The following is a 24,880-nucleotide window of genomic DNA, read 5'->3' as shown; positions in this document are numbered from 1 at the left end:
TACTGCCTGCCTTGTTGATTGTCTTTGCACAGACAGCTAAGTATGCATGAAGTGAGAAGGCATACTGAGTATATTTTTGTTTTCTACTTAATGATTTAGTTCTTTTTTAGGTTGATATTTTGCATATGAATTACTATTTTCTATTGATGTTCATGTTGTTGTTCTTTATTACAGGGTAAATTTCAGTAACTGCAGAAATAAGTTAGAGCAACTAAAATGCCTTGAATTTCAGCTTTTATCTGTCACTAATTCTCTCCTGAGCCTTCCAAACACAATTGCAATCTGAATCTGCTGAATAGAATGAATGCTTCCTTATAGAGGAGTGCTGCTGATTGAGTATTTCATTTAACAGGATAGCTCAGTGATTTCCAAGTATAATCTGTATAAGCTTTGCTACAGACCTTTTCTGTTTTGTATTCCTGTCCTCCTAGAAAGAAATTGCTCTGCACTTGCATTATCTACCATTCCCCTTCCCTAGTTACTCTAGGACTCTGAAAATTATTGCGAATGAAATAGCAATTTTCAGCCTGGTTGGAGAGCTGGTAATGCACATGTGGTGCTTGAATGTGGAAAAAGCAGTGTCCTCATTTGGCATTTTAAGCAACTAATTAAAATATTTTGCAGAGTTTAGAATTAATACATTCTGAATAAAGTTTTGTGAACTTTCTTGACTTCAGTATATTAGTAAATTCTCATTGCTACAAATGAGATTATGATGTTTAACACTTGATTTTACTAAAACTTATGAGAAAGTTTTCTGTGATTGCGTGGAAAACTATCCTCAAGCAGAGGAAAAACTAATCTGTTTAACATTTGAATCCTCTTTTTCTTACTGGAACAGTATTGCTGACATCATTGAGCACTATAGAAAGGAACAGATTGTTGAAGGATATTACCTTAAAGATCCTGTTCCAATGCAGGTAAGATTTCACCTCTGAGTGTTTGTTGTTGAAGACACAGACATCATCATCAAATCATTTTATGAACTGAATTACAGCAGGTACCCAAATGGTAGTTAAAAAGCATTGTCTCCAATTTTAATGTTTTCAGCTTGTGTGTTTCTTTTGTTTTATCCTCAAATGCATTTATGTACCAAAGGTTAGCTTGTAGTCAACAGAAACTATGGTAAGCATTATCTGTTCTCTGAGGTGTTTATCTTCTGCTGTGGTCCATGGCTTAGCCATGCTGTGCCTTAGTCCCATGTTAGGGAGAACCAGGCTGCCCTCCTCTCTTCTGTGTCTGTGTTTTTTCTTCTGCCAGAGGAAACCTATGTGCACAGAAAAGCTTCAGGGATGATTGCAGGGCTTGTTCTGGAGCACCCTTACCCTGTAGCAGAAGTTCATCCTAAGAGACCGCTAGTAATAAGCACACCACATCATCTACCTTTTCAAAAGCTTATAGCTAGTTATCAAGTATACGTGTGTTCCCTCTCTGTTCCCAGACTTTCATGTTTCCGTGATTAGAAATTAGCCTTTAATTTCCTCCCTAAATAGAGGTACAGTCAATTCATACGCCTTCATTATCAATACAAGAACGTTTCTTGTATTCTCCCTTAGTCAGCTCACTAGGCTAAAGGTATACCAAAGCTGATCCTGTCCCTATGTAATGTTCTTGCAGCTGCCCTGCTACCACAAATTTTGGTGCGAGCTTGCTTTTCTTGAATGAGGTGGACTAGAACAGTTTAGAGTAGCATGTCGTGAGTAATTCTCTTTCTCTCTGGAAAATACTAAACAGAAATGTCCTAGAATAGGTGTCATTTTCTGTGGTGGGTTGATCTGAGCAAGCAGCTAAGGATGCATGCCTTTGTTCCCTCACTCCCCTCTCCTGCAGGATGGGGGTAAAAGCAAAAATAAAAATCCTGGGTTGAGATAAACACAGTTTAAGCAGAGGAAGAGGTGGTGGGGGTGATGCAAAGGCAATCCCTCACCACCTCCCAGAAGTGGACTGGTGCCCAGCTGGTCTCTGAGTAGTGGTCAGCCAGGAAGACAGCCCCACATACAGTGTGTTATTGCTGATCATGGTGTTATATGGCAGGAGATATCCCTTTGGTCAGTCGGGGTCAGCTGTCCCAACGGTGTCTGATTCCAGCATCTTGCCCACCCAAGCCACCTCTCTGAGAAAGGGGGGTGCAGAGTGGGAAATGGAGAAAGTCTTGAGGCTGTATAAACAATGGTCGGCAAGAACCAAAACACTGGTTTGTTACCAACGCTATTTTAGTCAGAAGACAAAAACACAGTACCGTAGGGGCTACTGTGACAAAAGTTAGCTCCATCCCTGTCAGACCCAGTACGTTGTCATAGCACGTTATACTAGCTTAGTCCCCCTGTGAATGACTCAGCTGTTAGAGTTTCTCGTTTTCTGTTTTCTAGTGGTAAGTATCAACAGGTGTTAACTTCTACGTTGTACTATTAGACTCACACCTTGGTAGTCCAGTCTTTCCTATACTGCTAATTGTATTGTGTCATCAGTGCTTTCCAGTTGTTTGCTGCTGTTAACTTGTGCTTGGCAGTGTGGTTGGGACAAAAAGCAAATACGAATCCTCAGATTGTTCCTTGAAAGGCTTCACTAGTAACTTTCCTCATGCTCTGTCATTCCTCTCAAATCATGGCAGTAATTCTCTTCATTTTAGCTTTTTGCATATGCACTTGCAGTTCCTGTATTAATAATCATCTCTGCATTAACTAATTTTCCATGTGACACTACCTCAGAATCTTTTAACCTATTCAGATATATTTATGGCTTTCTTGGTTTAAAAATTTAGTGGTCAGTGGTGCAATTTAAGTTCAGCTTTGCGTTATCACCCTTCCACATACTACCATGCTCTCTGTTTTTGAGGGGTGGAATTTCAAAAGTCTTGCGTACTTTTAGGGTCACTATGATTGACTTTTCTGTCTAATATGAAATTTACTTCAAAATATTTGTCACTAGATCTGTTGTTTTGTGCACTGTACCTTGTGTAGTTATGTTATGGAGAATTTCTTGAGCTCATAAACATCTGGATGTTGCTTCTATTGTAGGTCTTGTAATTCCTGTTAGTATTACTGAAGTATTTTTCATCTTGCTTTTGTCATGTTGTTCAAAATCATAATTCTTGTAGATATATAGGCAGGAAGAAAAGTAGAATATTCGGTAAGAGCCTTTTCATATGTTGCTTTTCATCTCAGTGCTGTTCTCATTGCTTGACAGTCTTGCTTTTCATGTTTTCTTACACATAAAGAACTTTTGCTGATAAGCTTACTCGGTAAGGTCAAACTTGACTTGGCTTCTGGCCATTCTCGTTTGTTACTTGCGTTTCCAGATCCTACAGTTTTCTGTGTGAATTTATCCTTTTTCTGTTTCTGCTTTCTTCTCTTGTCTTGCGTTCTACTCAATTAGGACATGTGAGTTCTAATGAGATTAATGAGGGACTGTGCAACTTTGAGTGAGTCGGTTTTAATTGTGATCTGCACCATTCTTGTTGCTTCAGAGTTTATCCGTGATTACTCAGTCCAAAAAGCTTTGGTAGAAGACAGTTTGAAGTTAGATAAATCTTTAAAGGCTTGCATAAATGTAACAGAAATCATGGTGAAAGAAGATGCTTTTTATTGAATAGGAAAAAACCACAATGTTACTTTGTAGAAGTTGGTCTGTGTTGGAAACTTTTTTTCTTCCGTCATAATCCTGGAAATATGGGAATAGTTATAGTACAGTCCAGCAAAGGTATTGTATGAAAAATTATATTGCTTTATTAAAACGCATGAAAAAAAAAATATTAGTGAGTCGTAGCATTCAGTAAGATGATCCTGGCTGCAGCTTCATAGTACGCAATTTTTAATGGTGATTTCTGAGCTTAAAATATGATTTTCTTATGTGTTTACCAGCACCAAGAGCAAGTGCTTAATGATACAGTGGATGGAAAAGAAATCTACAATACAATTCGTCGGAAAACAAAGGATGCTTTTTATAAAAACATCGTCAAAAAAGGTTATCTTCTGAAAAAAAGTGAGTTACGTTTATTTCCATGATTATTTTTTTAATTAAAAAAAGCAGATATGAATCATAGAATATCTCAAGTTGGAAGAGACCCATAAGGATCATCGAGTCCAACTCTGTGTTCCTCACAGGACTACCTAAAATTGAACTGTGTGATTAAGAGCATCGTCCAGATGCTGCTTGAACTCTGACAGGCTTAGAGCCATGACGACTCCTGTGGGCCATCCATTCCGGTTACCAATGACCCTCTCAGTAAAGAACCTTTTCCTAACGTCCAACCTGAACTTCCTCTAATGCAGCTTCATTGCATTTCTCTCTGTCCTGTTGCTGGTCACCAGAGAGAGGAGATCAGCACATCCCCCTCCGCTGCCCACCTTGAGGAAAGTGTAGATTGTGATGAGGGCACACCCCAGCCTTCTCTTCTCCAAGATGAACATGCATACTTAGTGAACTTAGTGTAGTAGTGGTACTAGAAGGGACAAAATTGAAGTGGACAAAAGGTTTAGAAAGTATGTGAAGAGTATGAAAGATCTCTTTTCTTTAGTACATGAACAGAACAACATGATACATAAAGTTACATTCAGTGTAAAAATGCTGAGTGGCAGTTGTACTGAAAAAAATGGGAGCATAAAAAGTAGGCATTCTTGTCAAAGGACATCATCCTTCATTCAGACTCATTTAAATTAAGTATATTTTCATTAAAAGTGTTTGTATTTAATATGAAACTCATTAAATTCTAGCTGATAGAGTAGATTAGAGAGAGCTAGAAGGGCATAAATCTGTACATTCATTGGAGAGCGCAGCTGGCTTAATTTTGTTATTCAAAGTTAGGTCATGTGTTTTAAATTTAAAATGTATATTCTGCTGTACAAGATACATAGTGACTTTTTTAGGGTTCCAACACTAACACAGTCAACATAACACACAATAAAACATTAAAAACTGGCTACTTGTATCATCTCTGTATAACCCTGAAAAATTGCCATTGAGCAAGTCTTTGAAGTGCTGAGGAAGCTAGTCATTTATCAAATGTTACATTTCTCATTTTAAAAAAAATCAACGTTAATGAAAACAGAAACACTGTCAATGAGCAAATTTTTGCAAATGACAAGAGACCGTAACTAGAAGGATAAGTTACAGGTAGTGACTTGGATAGTGACCAAAACTGAGAAACAAGGTATGATTTTTATATATAGCCAAATGTAAAAGAGACATTCCAAAAAAGAAACCACCCGAAACTGTAGACCCTCTGAACAGAACAAGGAAAGCATCTCTTCTATCGAGAATGCTGATTCTGAGAGAAGGTATAGACAGATGTCGTAGAGTGAGGAATCAAATAAGAATGAACTGAAAACCTTTAGCTAAAAGAGATTATGAGATACTTTAAATGTGCAAACCGGAGTACTGAGTAGGTGTATAGAGATGCACATAGCTGCATATGGAACAAATTCAATAAAATCGCTCTTCCATCTAGGAGACAGTGTAGGAAGTGGATGTTAGATTTGTCTTTTCAAAACAGTGCTAGTACTCATTTATTGAGGCCCATGGTGGATTTATGACGATGAAAGTCTAAAATTAAGACTGAAAGTTTTTTCTAAATAGTATTATGACTTACGCATTAATTCGTTGCAGAAAGTTCATAATCCATTGTAGTTCAGACAATGTTTTCTCTGAAACAAGTGGCACCAGCCAAATTCTTAGATATGGTTGTATTTGGGGCATGGTTCTAACTTAAGTTTGCATATAACGTATTCCCATTTCTGTTCTTCAGCCATACCGCTTAAAGGTACTGTAATGCAATCTGTTAAACACTGGTCCAAGTTTAGGAGTAACTCTCTCATGTCAAGAGTCCTTTTCTTAATTAAAATTGTAATAAATCGGATCCACAGCATCGTTATTTGCAAGCTGTCTAGATAAAGTCTTAACACCCACAGGAACTTAGTGTCCAGGCAGCTCATAAGCACTTCTTAATCCTGTTGAGATTAGTGAATATGTTTAGAGAACCTTTTGCAACTCTCCCTTCATCTGTGAAGAGGGTCTAGTTTTAGCCACGTGGCATAAAATTGAGTATGTATACTGATGTTATAACTTGTGTGAGTACCTGTACGTTGTTGTTCTGTTTGCAATTTGACAAACTTTACTGCCCTCTTTTCTTTTCTTCATTTACAAAATTTACACTTTTAAACAGTGTTGTAACTTTTTGTGCTTGACTCTTCTACAGGTAAAGGAAAGAGATGGAAAAACTTGTACTTTATATTAGAGGGAAATGATGCCCAGCTTATTTATTTTGAAAGTGAAAAACGAGCCACAAAACCCAAAGGACTAATAGACCTTAGCGTGTGTTCCGTCTACGGAGTACATGACAGTTTGTTTGGCAGGTAGGACACTGGTTTTTGCTAGGCAACAAGTAGGCCCGGTTTGCATTGTGGCCCTTAGTTCATACTGAGAGTCTGTAGTTGGTGTGGATTGCAAGCATATGTAGACAGATGTAGCTGATGCATAAGTAACTTGTTTAGCCACAGCAACACAATTGCTAGCAACTGTGTACATAAACAACTTATTGTTAGAAATTTTAGAATTCAGTATTAAAGCTTTATTGTGAGATAAGATGGGATGATGATTTCTGCTTTTTTGCGTTTTCATTTTTGAATATTAAGTACATTAATTGTTCCGTGTTTCGTTTTACAGACATTAGAGATCATGAACTGAGGGTTTTAATCCTTTTGAACCAAGAATTGACAAGATAAAGAATTTTGTCAATTCCAAAAGATCTACATTTTTTTGTTAGGTATTTGAAAGCTAGCTCGGTTAAACAGAGTCTCTGAGTGCTTTTCTATTTAAGAACCAGTACTTTTGTTAATTAGACCAACTTAGTTGTAAACTAGTTCATAACAGTCAACATCTTCAGAAATTGTTTTTGCACAATTAGTATATTCAAAGATAATTTTCACATAAAATCTTAATTTCCTGTAATATTTTGATACTCAAAATATGCCAACAGCAAGGAATGTGATCATCGGCAAAGAAGCTGAGAATCTGAAATCTTTCAGTTATCATTGATAATTAACAAGAAAGAGGTTACATATTTGTTCTTTGGTAGTTACAAAGAAACCTCAACCATCCTGTATTATAATGTCATATAGATGAAATAAGTACACTTACTCCTGCAAGTATTAGATAGAAATTCTGGTTGTCCCATGGATCTGAATATTTATTAAAAAATGATACATAGTCAACTTCTAGTTATTTTTGTGAAAAACCTTCAAGACCAATGCTTAAAATTAGTGACATTTCTTAAGCAGCAAAGACTTGTGCTTTTGTTTGATCTCTTTGTTGGGGTTTTTTATATTTTTTTAATGATTTTGAAAAAACCTGTCAGACTAATGGAATGAGGAGCATGGATACAGACTACCAGAACAGTAATAACAAAAATCATCACTGAAATGTTCCTTATGTAAGTTGGCAATTATGCAGGAAGCTTTGGTGTATACTGTAAATGAGGAACATTTTCGTTAATAGGAACTGTCTCCTAAACAACTCTCAAGAAACACTGTGCTGTGGGTTAAAATGTAGCTGGACAGTAAGCAGTACTAAGTGTGCATAGGAGGGAGGTGCATGATTGCACTACCTGAGGAAGCTGTTACTGAGGAGCTGTAGCTGAGACAAAGCTCCTCCTGCATTTTAAGTAGCTGGTAAAAACTGCCTTTGCCCTTTTCTCAGAAGTACAGTGAAGTCTGTAGCTTTGCCTGGTTCTTTGGTGGTGGTGACTTAATTAGCCCCAGACCTGGCAATTTCCTGCTATCCCTTTCAGTGTCAGCATTTCTCCAGGCAGGGAAATGGATGGGGGAACTGAAGCCTGAAACTCCTTTGTAAGTGAAGTAGGATCTTTTGTGTAACGCTAGTTTTGGGAGAGCCAGGTTGCCTTGCACACAGTGTGGAAGGTCATGAGTGAAGTGTGCACTTTAAATAGCTTTTAATTTAACAGAACAAAATATTTTTGATTGACTTCTTGGCAAATGAGTGGAGATACACAAAAGGGCAAAGACACTGTAATTGCATTTAAGGTTGTAGAGGTTACATTCAATAATTAGTATGTGATCCAATACACATTTCATTGGTTGCTAGAGCCGTGGGACACATTCAGATAGGGGATTCCTTATTTTAGTGTTGTTTCCTGAACCCCTGAAAGAACAGATCCTTGATGTATGATTAATTGGTTGCTAACTAATGCTTAATGCATGTCATTGTTAAAATGACACGTTCAAATCAAAATGCAGTTTTGAAGGACCTGAGAAATTTTCTAGTTGGAGTTCTTTCCTTTACCATGTGTGATGATACTACCTGTATACAAACAAAGGTTGATGCACTGTTCAATGCTTCTTACAGACAAACAGCAGAAATGTATTAGTTCAGTGTAAACTTTGTTTTGGCACAGATCAACAAGTGAAGGTGTCCGTTTAATATTGTGAAGATTAATAAAACTTATGTTTTTGTTTTGTTTATTTTTAAGGCCAAACTGTTTTCAGATAGTAGTTCAGCACTTTAGTGAAGAGCATTACATCTTTTACTTTGCAGGCGAGACTCCAGAACAAGCACAGGTGAGAGCTTTTGTTGGTAAATATAATTTAAGAAGTAATTTTTTGTCTTGTGGTCTTTAATGGTGTTGCCCTTCTGCAACAGGAAGCAAGTGTATCACAAATAGTTAGTGGCTATGTCTATATTAGCAGGTGTTACAATGGAGTGGTACCAGATCTGTAAGGGGACTGGTTGGTGCTGAGAATGCAGCACCTATGTTAACTGCACTTGGGGCCTTTACTTTGGACAAGTTCCAGTGGGGTCCTGTGAACTGAACTTGCTGTATTTTCCACTGTATGTTTTTGGAGAACGTTTTTTGTTTGATTTTTTTTTGATATAATTATTCAGAAGAATAATTTGCTCTCCAGGAGTTTTCCATGTTATAAAACTGAGTATGGTAAGTGGGAGTTTTCATTCAAAGGCATATTCCTAGTATGAATTAAAATGCTAATGCACGTCTGTGTGCCTAATGACCAAAGTATATTGAACAGCTGCCTTTTGCACTTACTTGTCCTGTCCTTAAATTGGTGGTTGTTCATAGTCTTGGTCCCTGATCGTGCACAAGAAGTAAGGTTTTCTGGTTCTAGCTGGTATCCTTTAGTTATTACCTCTGTAGCAGTTATGTTTGCTCATGAAGAATTGTAGGATAGGAGCTTAATTGTCTGAAATACACTCACCAGCAGGACAGCGTATCTAAAATGAGACAATGCCCTTATTTATTAAGTTTACAGCTCTGAAAGTCCATTGCTCTGAAGTACACCTGTTGCATCAGAAGCTTAAGCTTTGCATTTGATTTTATTTGAATGGAATTAAAGCATGTAGAGCACTTGTAATAGACTGCTATTCACCAGAGCATGAAGGCTGTATAAATTCAGTATTGTTCTTGTGCTTTATATGAAGGAAAGCACAAGTTTTCCTATTAAATTAATACAAAGCTATGAAAGTCACTGAGATAATATCAGAATGATGTCGTGGCATTTGTCACACAACTCTTAATGTACTTTCTTTGAGAAGCAGCGTGCTGTATAGTAATTGAGAATATATACATTAATTTCCACACTTATAACTGTACATCCATTTTCGTCACAGCTGCAATGTCTTTTGTGTTCTAGAAATTAAAAGAATTAAGAATGGTAGAAGACAGAAAATCCTGTGTTGTTCCTTGAACATTTGGTATAATCTGCTTTTAGTTTTGATCTACTTAACAGGAGGTTCACTGCATTTATGCAAAATACAGGGATTTTTGTAATATGGCTTTGGCCTGGGAAAGTGTGTAGATATTTCTCTTTCTCAAAAGTTCATCTTCCTTACTCTGTAACATTTCATAGAAGAATAGTTTTATTTGTATATTAAGGTGCTCTTATGAAGTGGTAAATGAGTATCAAAGCAGTGCACATCATATGGACTGCATGTTGTCTTCATGGTTTGTACAAAACAGAAGTGAAGGTAAAAAGTAGCCTTACCAGCAGGCTTACTGTGCTTACTGTGACACACTGTTCATTCTGGCTGCGCTAAGCTTTGGCATTTAAGGGGAAAAGTTTTCCTGCCATGAGTGAGTACAGAGGTGTACTATGCATCCAGGAAATACTTGTGTTAAGAGTATTTAGGAGGCTGTCCTGGTTTAAGCTAGAGTAGAACTGATGGTAGAACCTTTTCTTTCTTTGATTGCTACTCCTTCTGAGAAAAAGGAAACAAGCTACTGAAACTTCATGAAGCATCGGTGAAAGCTTTTCCTTCTGTGGAAGGTTTTGAAAGCTGAAACCTGACTCGCAAAGTGGTCTAGCTGAGAATAGCTGCAGCACATGTTCCGGTATTTTTCAAATGTGGAAGAAACCTTCCAGAGGAAGACTGGAACAGTGTTGTTGGTTTTTTAATGACATTTTAAAATTGTACTTTGAGAATAGATGGCAGATCTTTGAGATACAGACTTAGGAAGGCAGTTGGTCAAAACCTAATTTTTTGTGCTTTGCAAGAGCTATACAAAATTTGGAGTTTGGGCGATAAAAACTAGAGAATGAGGCTAAAACCTGTCTGTCTTCCACCTTCCAGTGGCCCCTTGCAAAGCTCCGCTGTTAGCAACTTCCTCATGCTGCAGTGGCTTTTTCAGAGTTGGCAGTGCCTCTTAGCAGCTTTTTTGTTTCAAAAAACTGCACAAAAAGGTTCTACAGTTAGTTTGGTGTTTGTAGACAAGCTGTTTATTTCCTTGATCAAAATAGGATGCATCCATCCACTCTGCTGCATGCATTTGTGAGCAAAGTCGGGAATGTTGGATATATGCTCTGTGTTTCTCCATTAATGTTGTTTTAGTTTTTGTTTGAAGTACACACAGTATCATGACTGCCCTACAGGAGTACTGGAGAGAATAATCAGAACAGTTTGGCTTATTAACTGTAATTTTCTCAGAAGCAAACGAGTTTTGCTTCATTTTATATACCACTTGTAATTTCATGTAATATTACTAGACTGAAAAATTGGTAAAGGTCACACTGTATATCCATTAGTAACGCTTGATATTTCTGAAAGAGAAAATGGTTCAGATTTGCAATCCTAGTAAAGATAAGAATTTTTCTTTAATATTCAAACTTGCATACTTTGGAATTACAGAAAACTTACATTTTGCCAAGCTAAAGGGGAATCTTTGGATAGTCTTTTTAGATATGTCTGTTCACTGCAAGAAGCTATATCTGACTTTGTTTTATTACACTATTCTACATTCTTCTCTCCTAGGACTGGATGAAAGCTCTGCAGATGTTTTGCAGTTTAAGAAAAACCAGTCCCGGAACATCAAATAAACGTCTGCGTCAGGTGAAGCTGATACTATGGGGTTGGTGGTGCATGTGGAGTAATGTTTTGTCTCCTCATTGCAAAACGATAGTGATAAATCTCAGAATTTTTCTTTCAACAGTAGTAAATCCTGCATGTACGTACTTTCCTTTTTGGAGTTACGCAGTGCCCTTGTAAAACCAACAAGAATGACTTACATGTTGTTATAATATCTACATATATAAAACCCAGAATGGCTTTAAGCAATTTGCCCGTGCTTTGCTAGGTATTATTTTCTGACTACATTTGAGTAAAAGTGTAAAGAAATCAGCATTTGTATTGTTAACTTTCAAAATTTACCGCATATGGGAAACTTGAAAAATTTGACAGACTTCTGTGACATGTAAACAAAATACTCGTTTAACTAATATTATTAATTTTCAGTAACAAATACATGCTGAACCGTGCTGGTGACTTAATTTCTTTTGGCCTCTTCAAAGTGCTGTTTGCCAGAATTCCCTCAGAGGCGGAGGACAGATACTTATAAATGGCGAAGTCTGAAATGAGTGGAGAGTAACAAGAAAATACTTCAAGAATCCCTGATATTTTTGAATGTTAGGAACATTGAATGTAGCTGTTTCAAGAGAAAGTGGAGAAAGGAATAAAATAGGATGCTTTTCAAGACAGACAACTATTCTGTAGTAAACATTAAAGATATTTGGATACTTCTGAATAAATGAACTAAATTATCTGAATTCACAGACAAAGTGGCAGGTGAAATTGAGTCTCCAAGCTGCAAAATCAAAGCAAAAAGAGTGACAGTCTGAAGTAATTCTTTACTTCAAAAAGTGAAGAAAATGCTCATCTGCATTAAGAAATAGAATGTAATGTGTTGCGCCAGGGAATTTTACGTAATCTGTTAGGATGGCACCAAACAGGCCGGTGCATTTGGAGTCATCTGTGGCTCCTATTCGAGGTGCCAGTCTTTGACTTCAGTACAAATTTCTGCATGCAGAAAAGTTAGTATTTGCAAATCCTAATGCCTCAAAGATAATTTTAAAAGAAGAAAACAAGATGCCTTAAAAACACGGGGCTCCGGGTTTGTTTTCAGTAATTACTTGTGTTACTCTTGTCACTGGCGCCTCTTAAAATGTTCTTCCGTTAATTCTGTTCCTTGCTTTGATTAGGAAATTTTAGTTTGTATTCAGTATTCATATATTAACGTTAAGCCTCTGCAGGGAGGATACAAAATAATTCATGTCTTTTGTATTTCTACTTTAGCAGAAAAAAAAAGTAAATATTGTGTGTTTTGGTTTTTTAGGTCAGCAGTCTTATTTTGCATGTAGAAGAAGCTCATACGCTCCCAGTAAAGCATTTTACTAATCCATATTGTAACATCTACCTGAACAGTGTCCAGGTAGCAAAAACACACATCAGGGAAGGGCAGAACCCTGTGTGGTCAGAAGAATTTGTCTTTGAGTAAGTCTTAATCTTCTTGGATTACTGAATTTCACTTGTAAATTGCAGTGCATTGAAGATTCTAACACTGTGTACCATTTTGCGTATGCTTTTTAAAAATATTTTGTGTGTCTTTATACAATAGCAACCTTTCAGCCAGATTCTGCATGGGCAGAATTTTCTGTAAGCACCTAAATATCTTTGTTAATATAAGTGTTTTTGGCTGATAATAAGAACTCAGGATTGAAATGAGTTTAGAATAAGCTTAAATGCCAGCCAAGTATATTATTAATTGAGGCTTTCTGTCTTTTCTCCTAGTGATCTTTCATCTGATATTAATAGATTTGAGATAAGTCTTAGTAACAAAACAAAGAAAAGTAAAGATCCAGATATATGTAAGTATTTTTTCTGTAAAAGATGCATATGTATTGCAGCAATAGATACTTTGTGTGGTTTTCATTGCTCTTGTCAAACATTGTCACAAAAGGATTAAGTATATTTTTGTCACAAAAGGATTAAGTATATTTTTATGCTCACCATACTGCTGTGTTCGTGTTTTGGAAGTCTGGTACTGGGTTTCCAGTAATGTTTTTACAATGAGAACTTGCATGTTTTTTAGTAATAAAATGCACAGTAGTCCAGCTCTGTGTATCTGATGGCTTTCCTAGCTCTGCTCTAGAGTAGCCATTGCGTTATACAATGACTGTGCTTACCGAAAAGCAAGAGGAAAGAGAAGCTGTCAGTATTAGTCTGCTCCATAAAATGCAAAGTTCCACAGTTTTAAGTCTGATTGTATGGAGTTCCTTTTCAGGGTTTTTGTTGGTTCCAGTGTGAAAGAGAAAGAGAGGAAAGGTGTAGTACTTTCATCATGAAAAAAAAAAAAAGGAAAAAAAAAAAAAAAGCTTGGTGGTCTCTGAACAAAATTTGCCTTATTTTCTTTCTATTTTACTTTATCTGTTTAATTACCTTGTACTCTTGGCCTTAAACCTGAAGTTACCTCAGTATCACTTTGAATGGGAAGGGATCCATATTTTCTGCTGCCTTTACAGAAGTTCCCAAGGATTTATTTTCCTTCTGTTACCCAGACAGCTGCTTCTTCAACTGTGGTTTTGTTTCTGTTCCAGCAAATTAACAGCAAGCTGGTAAGATCTGTCAGCTTTTTAGAGAAAAAAAAAAAAAAGGGCTTGAAGAATATGGAACTGAGCTCTTAGAAAAAAAACTTTTTTTTTTTTTTCTAGTTATCTTCCCATACAATGTGTTTTTAAGGTGTTGGTTGGGTTTTTTTCTACGCTTATTCAAGGTATCTTGTTTCCCACCATACTTGTTCTGGAACACGTTCAGCCCCCTGACTCTTTTTTGCTGCCTGCAGGGCAGGACGCCCTCCCCACCCCTTTCAGATTTGTTCCAAGATTTTTTTCTTTTCCATTATGTTCAGAGCTGTCTGTTCCAAAGCCTGTCAGAGTATTTATAATCTATTGCAGTTGTTTTCAGTTTGCATATATTGTGTTACTGGCTTGGTACATATGCCTCAGTGCTAATTTCTTGAGATTTTTTTTTTTTTTTTTTTTTTAAGATTTGTAGGGAAACCTTGATCAAAGTAGAACAACTGCTATTCATTTTGAATGCTCTTCAATTTCAAACACCTTTCTGCTTCTTCTGACTAGAAAACTTTCTGCATAGCAGGATGAAAAAAGATACATTCCCTCTGACAGACAAAAGGGCTCTAATTGCAGTTGTGACCGTGTTCTTACACTGTTTTTTTATGAATTTTGAGCTGGAAAACTCATTAACTATATACACCAAAGCTCTGTTTAGTAGAAGAATCTTTAAAAGGATAATTCTTGAACGGGATGCTTCAGTAACTTCTTTAAAAGTTTTTTTTGTAGTTCCCTCTTCTCTGTCCAGATTAAGGGAGTTATGTTGGCTTTTTATCTAGCTGATGGGAGGTGATAGAAGGTTTCCTTACTTAGGTCAGGAGCAGGATTGGCTGAGTTTCTTGATTGCAGTGAGGTACATTCTTGGAGCATAACCCAAGAGTACTTTCATTCTGGGAGGAGGATTAAACTGAGTCAACTTGAATGAACATGTATCTCTGCTTATATCCCCATCACTGTTAAATATGTGACATGCAGGGGGAAAAAAATGAGCTAAAACAGACCGTATGTAACGTACCTATGTGCTACGTTGCCTGAATAACCCTTGAACTTTTCAAAAGCAGGAGAAATGGTTCCTATCCTGAAATTCTCCTTTTCAGCTGCAGCTGTTAAATGTGGACCGCTATGAAAGTGGGAGTCACATGAAGCTAGTACTATTCATCTTCCCAGTTAATGGGTTAAGTCAGCTTTTCTGCTTGCTTTTACCACCATATAATGCAGATTGAAGGCCCAAAACTCTGTTACTGGTCTCACTGCTTTATTTTTTTCATCATAACACACAGAAGTTAAATACCAAAATTGTACTAGCACAAAGGCTATTTTTTCAGTAAATTATTTCCTGAGTTTTCAAGTGTTTGACTTTGAAGTTTGCCTATTATGAGTATTCAATAATTATTTTAGTATTTTTGTTTTTAAAAAGTTTTTCAAATAGTCAGAAATTATACTAAACAGATTTGTATCCATTCTATTTATATTTCTCCTTATGTCCCTAAGTGTAAATTGCATAAGGATTTATTTAAATAAATATATAAAATATAGCTTGGAAAAAATGAAGCCCTATAATGTATTAGCAGCTGCTGCAAACTGGGATGCTGAGGTATGATTAGACAGTTGAATTAGTAAATCTCTCAGGACAATACAACACAGTTTTAAACTGGAGTGGAAGGAAGTTCTGGTTTGGTTTTGCACTGTGATAGTTGGTTAATTTCAAATTAGTTCATGTTGAAAAAGAAACATTTGTAAAATGGAGGCAATCATCTCATGCAGGCAAGTTCATAGAGCAAAGTATTAGACAGTGTCTGTCTTTCAGCACGTAGTGCTAAAGCTTGTCTTTGAATCTGATAGCTGAGATTATAGGAGGGTGGGCTGTGCTAATGCGGCAGTGACTTGCAGCTGCAAAAGGCAGGATTTAGTACGTCCATGTATTGAGTGATTTCTTCTTTCTGAAGATCTCAAATGGCTTTTATTCTGAATCAGTAATTAGAATTTTTTGAGGGGTTTTTTGTTGGCTCTGTTTTGTTGTGGCAGATTTAGACAAAGGCTTCGTAGTAAATTCAGATTCATTTCCAGTCTGAGGACTGGAACAAACCTAGGTTTGAACCACTTTTCACTTTGATTCCCAGCTTATAATTACTAACAACCAAAATATAACTTTGCTACTAAATATTATGTCCAAAGTTTCATTAGAAAATAAACCACTAAGAAACTTCAGTCTTACCTTTTTTTTTTTTTTTTGTACTAGTGTTCATCATGTAAAAGACTGTGATTCTTTTTGGATCGAGATCATTGTCAAGAGAATTCTTACCTATGTCTGGAGAGAAGAGATCAACTATTGTTTGTTTTGATTATTTACTGTATATTTGTTTCTCTTTTGAAATGTGCTAGGTTGCAAAGTGTAAATATCCTGAATTTTTCAACTGATAGGAGTCTCTTACTGAAGGTAGCCTACTAATCCCATGCTAAATGGGAAAAAGTCTTGCTCCTTTAAAGTTGCTGAACATAAATTATGATAGCAACTGTTCTGCAGTCCCTGTACAGATATTTATTTCCTGACTTTTTTTTTTTTAAAATCAAAGCAAGTTTATAGCATTTATATTATAGCTATGAAGTGCTCCTATAACCACAGGGAAACACTATCAGTTTATTCTAGAACCTGTATTTCATTCACCATTCTTCTCACTGAGATATATGCGCCTTGAATGTGCAAGCAAAATAAGAAAAACACATCGCTTAGTTGCAGGTACAGGAGCTTTGATGCTGGGGAGAAATATACTGGGGAAGTCACTTGATTAACTGGTCTAAAGACCTAGTCCCATCCACACTGGTGATAAGTAGCAGGTGATGATGGATCGTTTTTCATACTACTTGACTGATTTGAATGCATTAGCTTATATCGGTTTATCAATGCCAAAGAATGTAAAATAGGCCACAAGAACGGCCTGAAGAGAGTACTATAAATGTGATGTTTTTCTGTGCCATTATCAAATGAAATCCTGCTATGTATTGCAGCACTGGGGCAACGGGAGGTCTGCTGGAACTGCTGACAATTTCTGCAAGGCAGTGTGGTGTATGGGCTTTGCAGAAATGTGAAAAAAACCTATAACACTTGCTTTTGTGGGTTGTGGGGTTTTTTTGGTTTTTTTTTTTAAATGTGAGGAACTTGATTGACAAGCTAAATGTGAAACTTTGACTGTGGACCCTCTTGGAGCATAGTGGGTGTTTCACAGGCACGGTGTTGCCTCTGCAAGGGCCTGGGCCCTTTCTGTGCAAAATAACTGTTCAGGAGCATCTGTGCCTGCTCCAGATGGGCCTGTGTTCCCACTGCTGCAGCTTGCTAGCTGGCTGCTGGGCTAGACTTCAGTTGCGGTCCGGGTCATTGCTTGGCAATGTCAAAGTGCCAGCACCACTGAAAGGTGAATTAATGATTTGGCCATTCTTGAGTTGACTTTGATCGTTATATCTAGGCAGCAACACTTCTTTTTACATAATTTGCATGACGTTAACTTGGGAGTTTATATAAAAGAAATACATGTGGCAGTGTTTGAGAAAGCAGTACTGACACTATAATAACAATAGAGTACAGAGTAACAGGTGGTCAAGGAGCAGACCTGATGGAGGTATCAGCCCAAGGCTGGAAAGAGGACATGAAATTCTGAACACTACCTGTTTTTAATTTCTGACTGCAACCTGGATTTGCAGGGTAGTGCTTTTTTAGTCACTACTTGGATGTTGCAAGGAAAACTCTGCTGATACCTGTGTGGCATTTTTGAATGTATATGTATACATTCCTTACAGAACGCTTTGTGTTGCTGCTTCAGTTTACAGGAGTCTGTTAAACTGTTGAAGAGAGAATCTGTCAATATGTTGATGGCAAAAAGTCTTGATTACTCATATTAATATTCTTTTTCTGTAACTAGGTGATGTGCTGAAAATAAACTGTTGTTTTTATTCAATTGTAGCACTGTTTTTCTGGAGATAACTTACTTGAACAATGCTTTTTTTCCTTAAGTGTTTATGCGTTGCCAATTAAGCCGGTTACAAAAAGGACATGCAACAGATGAGTGGTTTCAACTCAGTTCCCATGTACCATTAAAGGGTATTGAGCCTGGATCTTTGCGTGTTCGAGCACGATATTCTATGGAAAAGATCATGCCAGAAGAGGAGTACAATGAGTTTAAAGAGGTATAAAGTTGTTTAACTTTCCTTGGTTTATCTGTCAAAACTCATTTTGTTGGTTGTTTGAGATGGATCTCAATAACATTGGTTGACATCATTAAAGAATATTTATAGTGACATCTATATATCACTAGGGATGTATGATACCAGTTTTTCCAAAGCTGTTACGTGTTAGGAGAAGCTTCTGAATATTTTAAAATTCTGCTTTTCTTTCAGCTTATACTCCAGAAAGAACTTCACGTAGTCTATGCCTTATCACATGTTTGTGGACAGGATAGAACACTTTTGGCTGGCATTTTATTGAAGATTTTTCTTCATGAAAAGCTTGAGTCCTTGTTGTTACGAACACTAAATGACAGGGAGATAAGCATGGAAGGTACTGCGCTAACTTACACTACTGTTTTCTGGAGTTCTGGGCAGGTGGGGAGGGAAGGGCTCCAGCGCCTCCCTTTTTTTTTCCTCCTCCTTTAGTTACAACTTATATCAAAGTATAAACACAGCACATTTTTTTCCTTTTTGTTGTCTCCCTTTCTCAACTTTTCACTTTGCTGTCTTTTTTCAGATGAAGCTACTACCTTGTTTCGTGCCACCACTTTAGCAAGTACACTTATGGAGCAGTATATGAAAGCCACAGCAACAAGTTTTGTTCACCACGCACTGAAAGACTCTATATTAAAGATAATGGAGAGCAAGCAGTCCTGTGAGGTGATACCTTGAGCTATGGTTTTTTAAACATTTTGGTTTATTGATGTAATTATCTACTGGTTATTATATTTTATGTTTATATTAAATATTAGCTTCAGAGACATTTACTAATCTCTCAGGACTAAAATTCATTTACATGAGAAATACAGGAACTGAATTTATGAAGAGATTTCCTCTCCCCCCTTCCTAGATTTTGGCTTTGAACAATAGTCATAGTACAACATTTTAAGTTTTTTAATTAAAATTTCTTCAAATTATCTGTTTATTCTTTAGCAATTGCAGGCTGTTCTGTAGCAGTTACTGAATGTCCTAACCTAAGTAACTTCTAGTAGACTCAAGATATCGTAGAAGTTAGTTTCTGAACTTTAATTTTAATTTAAAACTTCATGATATTAAATGACCATTACTGATCCTGAAACTGTATTTAAAATGACCCTCCTGTGTTCTGCTTTAGCTTAGTTGTGGAAAGGATGGCAGTCCTCAGAAATCTGGATTGAGAGAGACAAAAAGGTCATGCAGATATAGTGGTGAATATCTGACCTGTTAAAAGCCTAGTGTGTTAGAAGTTAAACCCATTGCTTCTTCGCATTTCCTGACTAGCCATTGAAACAGACTTGTGAGTTTTGTAAGAAACTTGTACAACAGTACAATATTTAATTTGAAGTAGTATTCAGTGTGTAATATTGTAAAACTAAGTATGTAGTTCTAGTTAGGAGAAGAAATATCATCTTTTTCTCTTTTTGTTTTAGTTAAATCCCTCAAAGTTAGAAAAAAATGAAGATGTTAACACTAATTTGGCACATCTACTCAGTATACTTTCAGAATTGGTGGAGAAAATATTCATGGCTGCAGAGATACTGCCTCCGTAAGTTTGAACTTTTCTGTTCAGATTTGTATTGGAAGATTCTTGTTTGTGTGAATTACATTGCACCTTAAAATTGTGTTCTTACTGGGTCATCTTCTGCTGGTCAGTCGTACGACTAATGTCTTTAGGGTTGCTGTATGCACACAGGGGAATATAGATGAGGAAAAAAATAACACTTTCAGGAATTAATAGTGCTTTTTGCAAAAGCCTCTGGCTAGCACACGTGCTTTTCTTCAAAGGAGAAGCTCCTAGACCCAAGAGGTCAGGGAAAGAAGAATAATAAAAATAATCAATCTCATATTTCCGCAAAAAGGTAGAAGACGGTAGTAGTTAGCAGACAATTACATATATTTAAGTTGATTACAAATTCTTTCCAGTCCTCCTTCTCTGAGATGTGTTAAAAATACAAGCAGGTGGTAGTAAATGATACCATGTTGTGATTGCTTCTGTCTGCTAGGGAAATCCAGAGGTTCTGGTTTTTTCTTCTTATTAATCGCTAAAATAGCTTTTTTTCATAGTTTAGATTTGAACCATTAATAAAGAGTAGATAGTGCTAACAGTTTTTTTTTCACGATGTCATTAGCTTTTAAAGTATACAAAATCCTCAATTTTGAGATGGCACAGTAGCACAGAGGTGGGTTTTTTTGTGTTCGTGCTGGCAGCTTAGCAGTTAAAAGTTACACTTTTTTAAAGTATAAGATGCAGCTCTCAACATCTTCTGAAATACGCCACAGTTTTCCCATCATTTTATGTGAGAGGGCTATTGCTGCATTTGCTTAACTTTTAAACACCTAACCCTCGTTTATGGAAAGAATGGTTGTTGTTTAGTGAAGAAGAGGGGGAAAAAAAAAAAGTCAAACCATCAAAATTGTCTTTTTTGAAAGGAAATACTACTTAAGAAACAGGAAATGGGCAGTTATAAAACATTTAATGGACATCTGAATAATCAACTGAATTGCATATAGAATTGTGTACTAATGAAGGTTTTTCCTTACCATTTATAAATTTACTTTTTAATGTAAATTTATAAATTTAGAAATTGACTTTTTATAGTTTTATTAACTTATAAATTAACTCTTAGTTTAAAGCTTATGTGTGAATTATAGATGTAGAATTGGTACTAGTTCTGCATCAAGTAGGAGGTTGGTCAGGATCTTTTCTCATAAGTTTAATGGAATGTGTAATTAGCTATTATTTTTGCAGGACATTGAGGTATATTTATGGGTGCCTACAGAAGTCTGTTCAAAACAAGTGGCCAGCTAACACCACCATGAGAACCAGAGTTGTTAGGTAAGTTACTCATGCCTTTATTCTGAAAATAATTAATTCTCGTTAAAGGCGTACTTCAGTGTGCTTGTCTGTGTTTCTTTCAGTGACAAAACCATCTAACTTACATAGGTTATAGCAGTATGTAAGATATTTGTGATGCTGAGGCATGATATTCCCATGAAGGATTATGAGCTGGCTAACTGCTTAATCATGTTCTTAGAGCCTTGCCAGAGTAAGATGATGTAGTATAGAGGTCAGCATAGCTTTACTTAGTAGTTTTAACTTTGAATTTACTTGTGTTTTGTAACTTGTACAAACTAATCTAAAATAGCAACTTCCTTTTTCATGCTGGGACAGAAAAATTTCTCTCAAAGCAATAGTTAGCCTTTGTGATACCTGTAGAGAGCAGTGACCTCTGAAGATCATGTTCCTGTCATATGCCATCTGGGAGGGCTGTGCCTCACACAGAGACTCGTACATAGAGCGTGTTAATTGCTGGGGAAATCTGAGTGGCTTGAGATCCATGCCCTCTAAAATGCAGACCCAGTGCGGGAGGGAATCTAACACCTTCTCATGAAGACAAGTGTTAGATTTCTCTGAGGTACTTTATGCGTTGGGGTATGTAGTTTTCTGCATCAGAGAAGGCTCCCAGTCTTTGGTGTTGGGCTGCTGCTCCTGATTGCTGTGTGTTAGTTTCCAAAAAACACGTAATTCTGTGAGGTCCCAGTTTTGTTTCATTCCTCTGCTCCAGCTCAGTCATGTTGAAACACTGGAGAACTCCTCTAAAAATTTTGCAGGAGGTTGCTGAACCTGGCTTCTCTGAACTAGCACCCGCCACAAAAACTCCAATTTACATTCATAAACCAACGCAATACGCAAGTTCTTCCTCTAATGCTGTCCATTGCCAGTGTAGGTCAGACAAAAGTCTGACTAAAGTGTGGTCTTGACACTATTTTTCTTAAACGCTGCTGGGGTTTTTAAGGATATCAGAGCCACATCTTTCCTTTTTTGCAGTGTCTGGCAGTCATGTGATCTGCCAAGGTTCGTCTCCCACAGAGGGAGTCTTTCAGAGGATTTGTCTTTGGCTTGTGTTTATCATCTGACACCAGAAGCCTTATGTCATCCAGGGTACCGTGCAGGGGCATTGCCTTCAATTGGAGGCTGCTCTTGCTGTGAGAGCCTCTCTTACTTTGAGGGGCTAGCCTACTGGAAGGCTGCAGAGCTCAGCAGTGAGTACCATATCTCTTCCCGTTCCTCCCCAGCTCCAGAGAGAACCATGTGGCTTTCCTTAGCAGACGCAGCTCACGTTCAGGGTATTCCAGAAGTCCTCACTGGATGCTATAAATATTGGATCCTTTGCTTTCGTTATGTCTTCACAAGTGGACGCTAGTGATTTCTCTCTAGGGTACAGAGTTTCACAGCCTTCAGTGATGATTATTATATTTTATTGTGCTATTTTGGTCCAAGAACAATTAAATATTCAGAGGCAGAAGGACAGTTTTTAGGTGTCCGGGTATCTTCCCTACTGTATCAGTCAGAAGGTGCTGCTGTTTCTTTCCGGTTGTAAAACCCCCATGTAGATATTGACTCGTTCTTGATTTAAGCAGTTGACCAGGGTTATAAGCAGCAGATCTGTATCAGCAAGGTCCATGCTAGATTCATTCCTCATTGGCCTTCAACGCTGAGTACTTGAAAAGAGGAATTGGTGTGTATGCTGTGACTTCAGAATTAATTTCCTCACAGCTTTAAATTCACGCCATGGAAAATGTTTTAGCTTCACATATAGCCAAGGACTGTTGTCTTGCCAGCCCATAATTCATGGTTCTTGGAGAGGAAACATGTGTAACAGTATGTATTAGGTGTCTTGGACATATGGAAGGTGTGTGAGCCTCACTACTGTGTGTGTCGTTTTCAAGTAACACGGACATTACCATCACTGTTTACTTACCAGCAGGCAAGGTAGGGTAAGGTGCCTTGCCCCGCCTTGCCCCGCCTTGCCCCGCCTTGCCCCGCCTTGCCCCGCCTTGCCCCGCCTTGCCCCGCCTTGCCCCGCCTTGCCCCGCCTTGCCCCGCCTTCTTTTATGAGTGGTCAGGGTTTGGTCTGCTGGTAGTGTCCAAGCACTCTGAACAAAATAAAAGATGATTTAGATTGCTTTAGTTGGTCCACATGTCACTTCATTGTATAGTAATTAGCCAGAATTGAGGTTAACCTGAGGTGGTTGGTTTTTACTTCTGCTTTTAACAGAAAGTTAGATTTTTTTTCTCATGCTACTGAAGGCTATTCTGGGTTTCTGTTGAGTGAGTTCCTAGTTCTGCAGTCAAAACAGAGTGTGCTTTTTCCAGCTTTCTCGATGGCAGCAGTTGCTTCGTGGAAGAAAGATCCCTTATTGTTTTTCTGCTGTAGCATATTGTCATCAGGATATGGATCACCATAAACTGACCTAAGGCTGTGCTGCTAAAAGAGGTTCCCTTTGCCCATGCACTCCTGCAGTTGTCTTTACATTGGCTTGGGGGAGTGGGTTGCTGCGGGATGGATGCCCTGTGGAAGCAGACAATGGAAAACTCTTGGGAGGTCAGAGACCAGGCGTTCCTCCTTTTTGAAGCTGGTGTGGTCTGAGATTCGCTTTGCTATGACCTTACAATGAAGTTCTTCCCACATGGTGTCAACAGTTCAACTTCATTGAGAAATCAGTATGCCCATTCTTTTAGCTTTTATCATAGCTGAAGTCATAGCATGATATTCTTAATTTGTTAAAGTATTCACAGAGCGCAGGCTAGTTCATTGGTGTCTGTCTCAAAAAGATTTTGCACTAACTTGACTCCTTAAAGACTACAGAATTTTACATTAATTCTTTAATTTTATTGACTAAAATACAATTTTCTTCCTATTTCAGTGGCTTTGTTTTCCTTCGACTGATTTGTCCTGCTATCCTGAACCCAAGGATGTTCAATATCATCTCAGGTGACTATATGCTTCAGATTGAATTCCGTAGTACACATGAAATTACTGTAGTGTCTAATGCAGTGAAATACAAAGTGGTTTTGAATGCTGTGTCCAAAGTTGGGTTATCCAAGCCACTTGACTGACTTCTCCAATGTATGTTTTTCACCCTTAAAGGTCAGAGTGTGGTTATCCCCAGTGTTGTTTTAAAGTCCAGAAAAACATGCATTGTGGTATTTAATAATACAATTTTGAGTTAGTCTAGCAATGTGGAATACGTTCTAGCAGTGTGAAAAATGTGTGTGATCTTCAGATGTCCCTTGGAATACAATGAAATGCCAAAGTTAATGGCTGAAGTTCAGTGGTATCTCTTAAATGAACAAGACTTATAAAATTGAAAATGTTTCTGCAGAGCTGGGAATACATTGTGCACCTAGAAGAATTATGCTTGAATAACTTGTGTGAACATCCTGCTTACATAGCTTCCATCCATTGGAGAAGTCTTTACTTTGACTCATTAAGTACAGTCAGTCTCAAATACGGAATCTTAAAGATGAGAGAGAGGGGTGGTATTTAGAAAGGGTGGGTTGGGCAAGCTTGAGATGGTTGTCTTGGCTGACTTAAAAGCCAGATATAGGAGAGTTTCTGTGGGCTAGCCTAAGTGAGTATTCTCACCGTGTAAAGTCTTACCCCTGTTTTTTGATGCTGTCTTGGTAGAGCACATCTATGGTAGTTGTCTAAAACAGCAACAGGAAACATTCTCGGTGCCGAGACCAGGATTGCAGAATCGCTGTTCGGGCCTGTGGCACGGTGCTGGCCGGTACCAGAGAGTGCTCTCCCAGACAGCTCGTGGGGTGACTGGGATGGTGGTGCACATCGGGAACCACATCTGACATGGTGCTGGTGTGGGGCTTTCCTGTTGTGAAGCGTTAGTGGTGAGGGCATGGATTATCCCATAGCAGTTGCCTTCAGCACCTACAAATGTTTGTGGGTGCTTTTAAC

The 24,880-nt window shown here is 37.6% G+C and overlaps 1 protein-coding gene across 1 annotated transcript in view; it reads left to right on the top strand.

The window, feature by feature from the left end:
• RASA1 (RAS p21 protein activator 1) overlaps positions 1–24,880 on the top strand; it is a 63,222-nt gene that overhangs the window by 31,997 nt on the left and 6,345 nt on the right. The window contains exons 9-21 of the mRNA XM_086478968.1: positions 842–920; positions 3,861–3,981; positions 6,194–6,350; positions 8,483–8,570; positions 11,275–11,352; positions 12,632–12,789; positions 13,087–13,163; positions 17,932–18,104; positions 18,315–18,474; positions 18,661–18,803; positions 19,553–19,668; positions 20,872–20,958; positions 23,832–23,899. Of these exons, the coding sequence (XP_086335094.1) occupies positions 842–920; positions 3,861–3,981; positions 6,194–6,350; positions 8,483–8,570; positions 11,275–11,352; positions 12,632–12,789; positions 13,087–13,163; positions 17,932–18,104; positions 18,315–18,474; positions 18,661–18,803; positions 19,553–19,668; positions 20,872–20,958; positions 23,832–23,899 (1,505 nt within the window). The remainder of the gene's footprint in view (positions 1–841; positions 921–3,860; positions 3,982–6,193; positions 6,351–8,482; positions 8,571–11,274; positions 11,353–12,631; positions 12,790–13,086; positions 13,164–17,931; positions 18,105–18,314; positions 18,475–18,660; positions 18,804–19,552; positions 19,669–20,871; positions 20,959–23,831; positions 23,900–24,880) is intronic.

The sequence above is a fragment of the Leptosomus discolor genome, chromosome Z (assembly GCF_034619465.1).
Source record: "Leptosomus discolor isolate bLepDis1 chromosome Z, bLepDis1.hap2, whole genome shotgun sequence".
NCBI lineage: Eukaryota > Metazoa > Chordata > Aves > Leptosomiformes > Leptosomidae > Leptosomus > Leptosomus discolor.
Note: the sequence above shows the minus strand (reverse complement) of the source record. Positions and strands in the feature narration are given on the sequence as shown.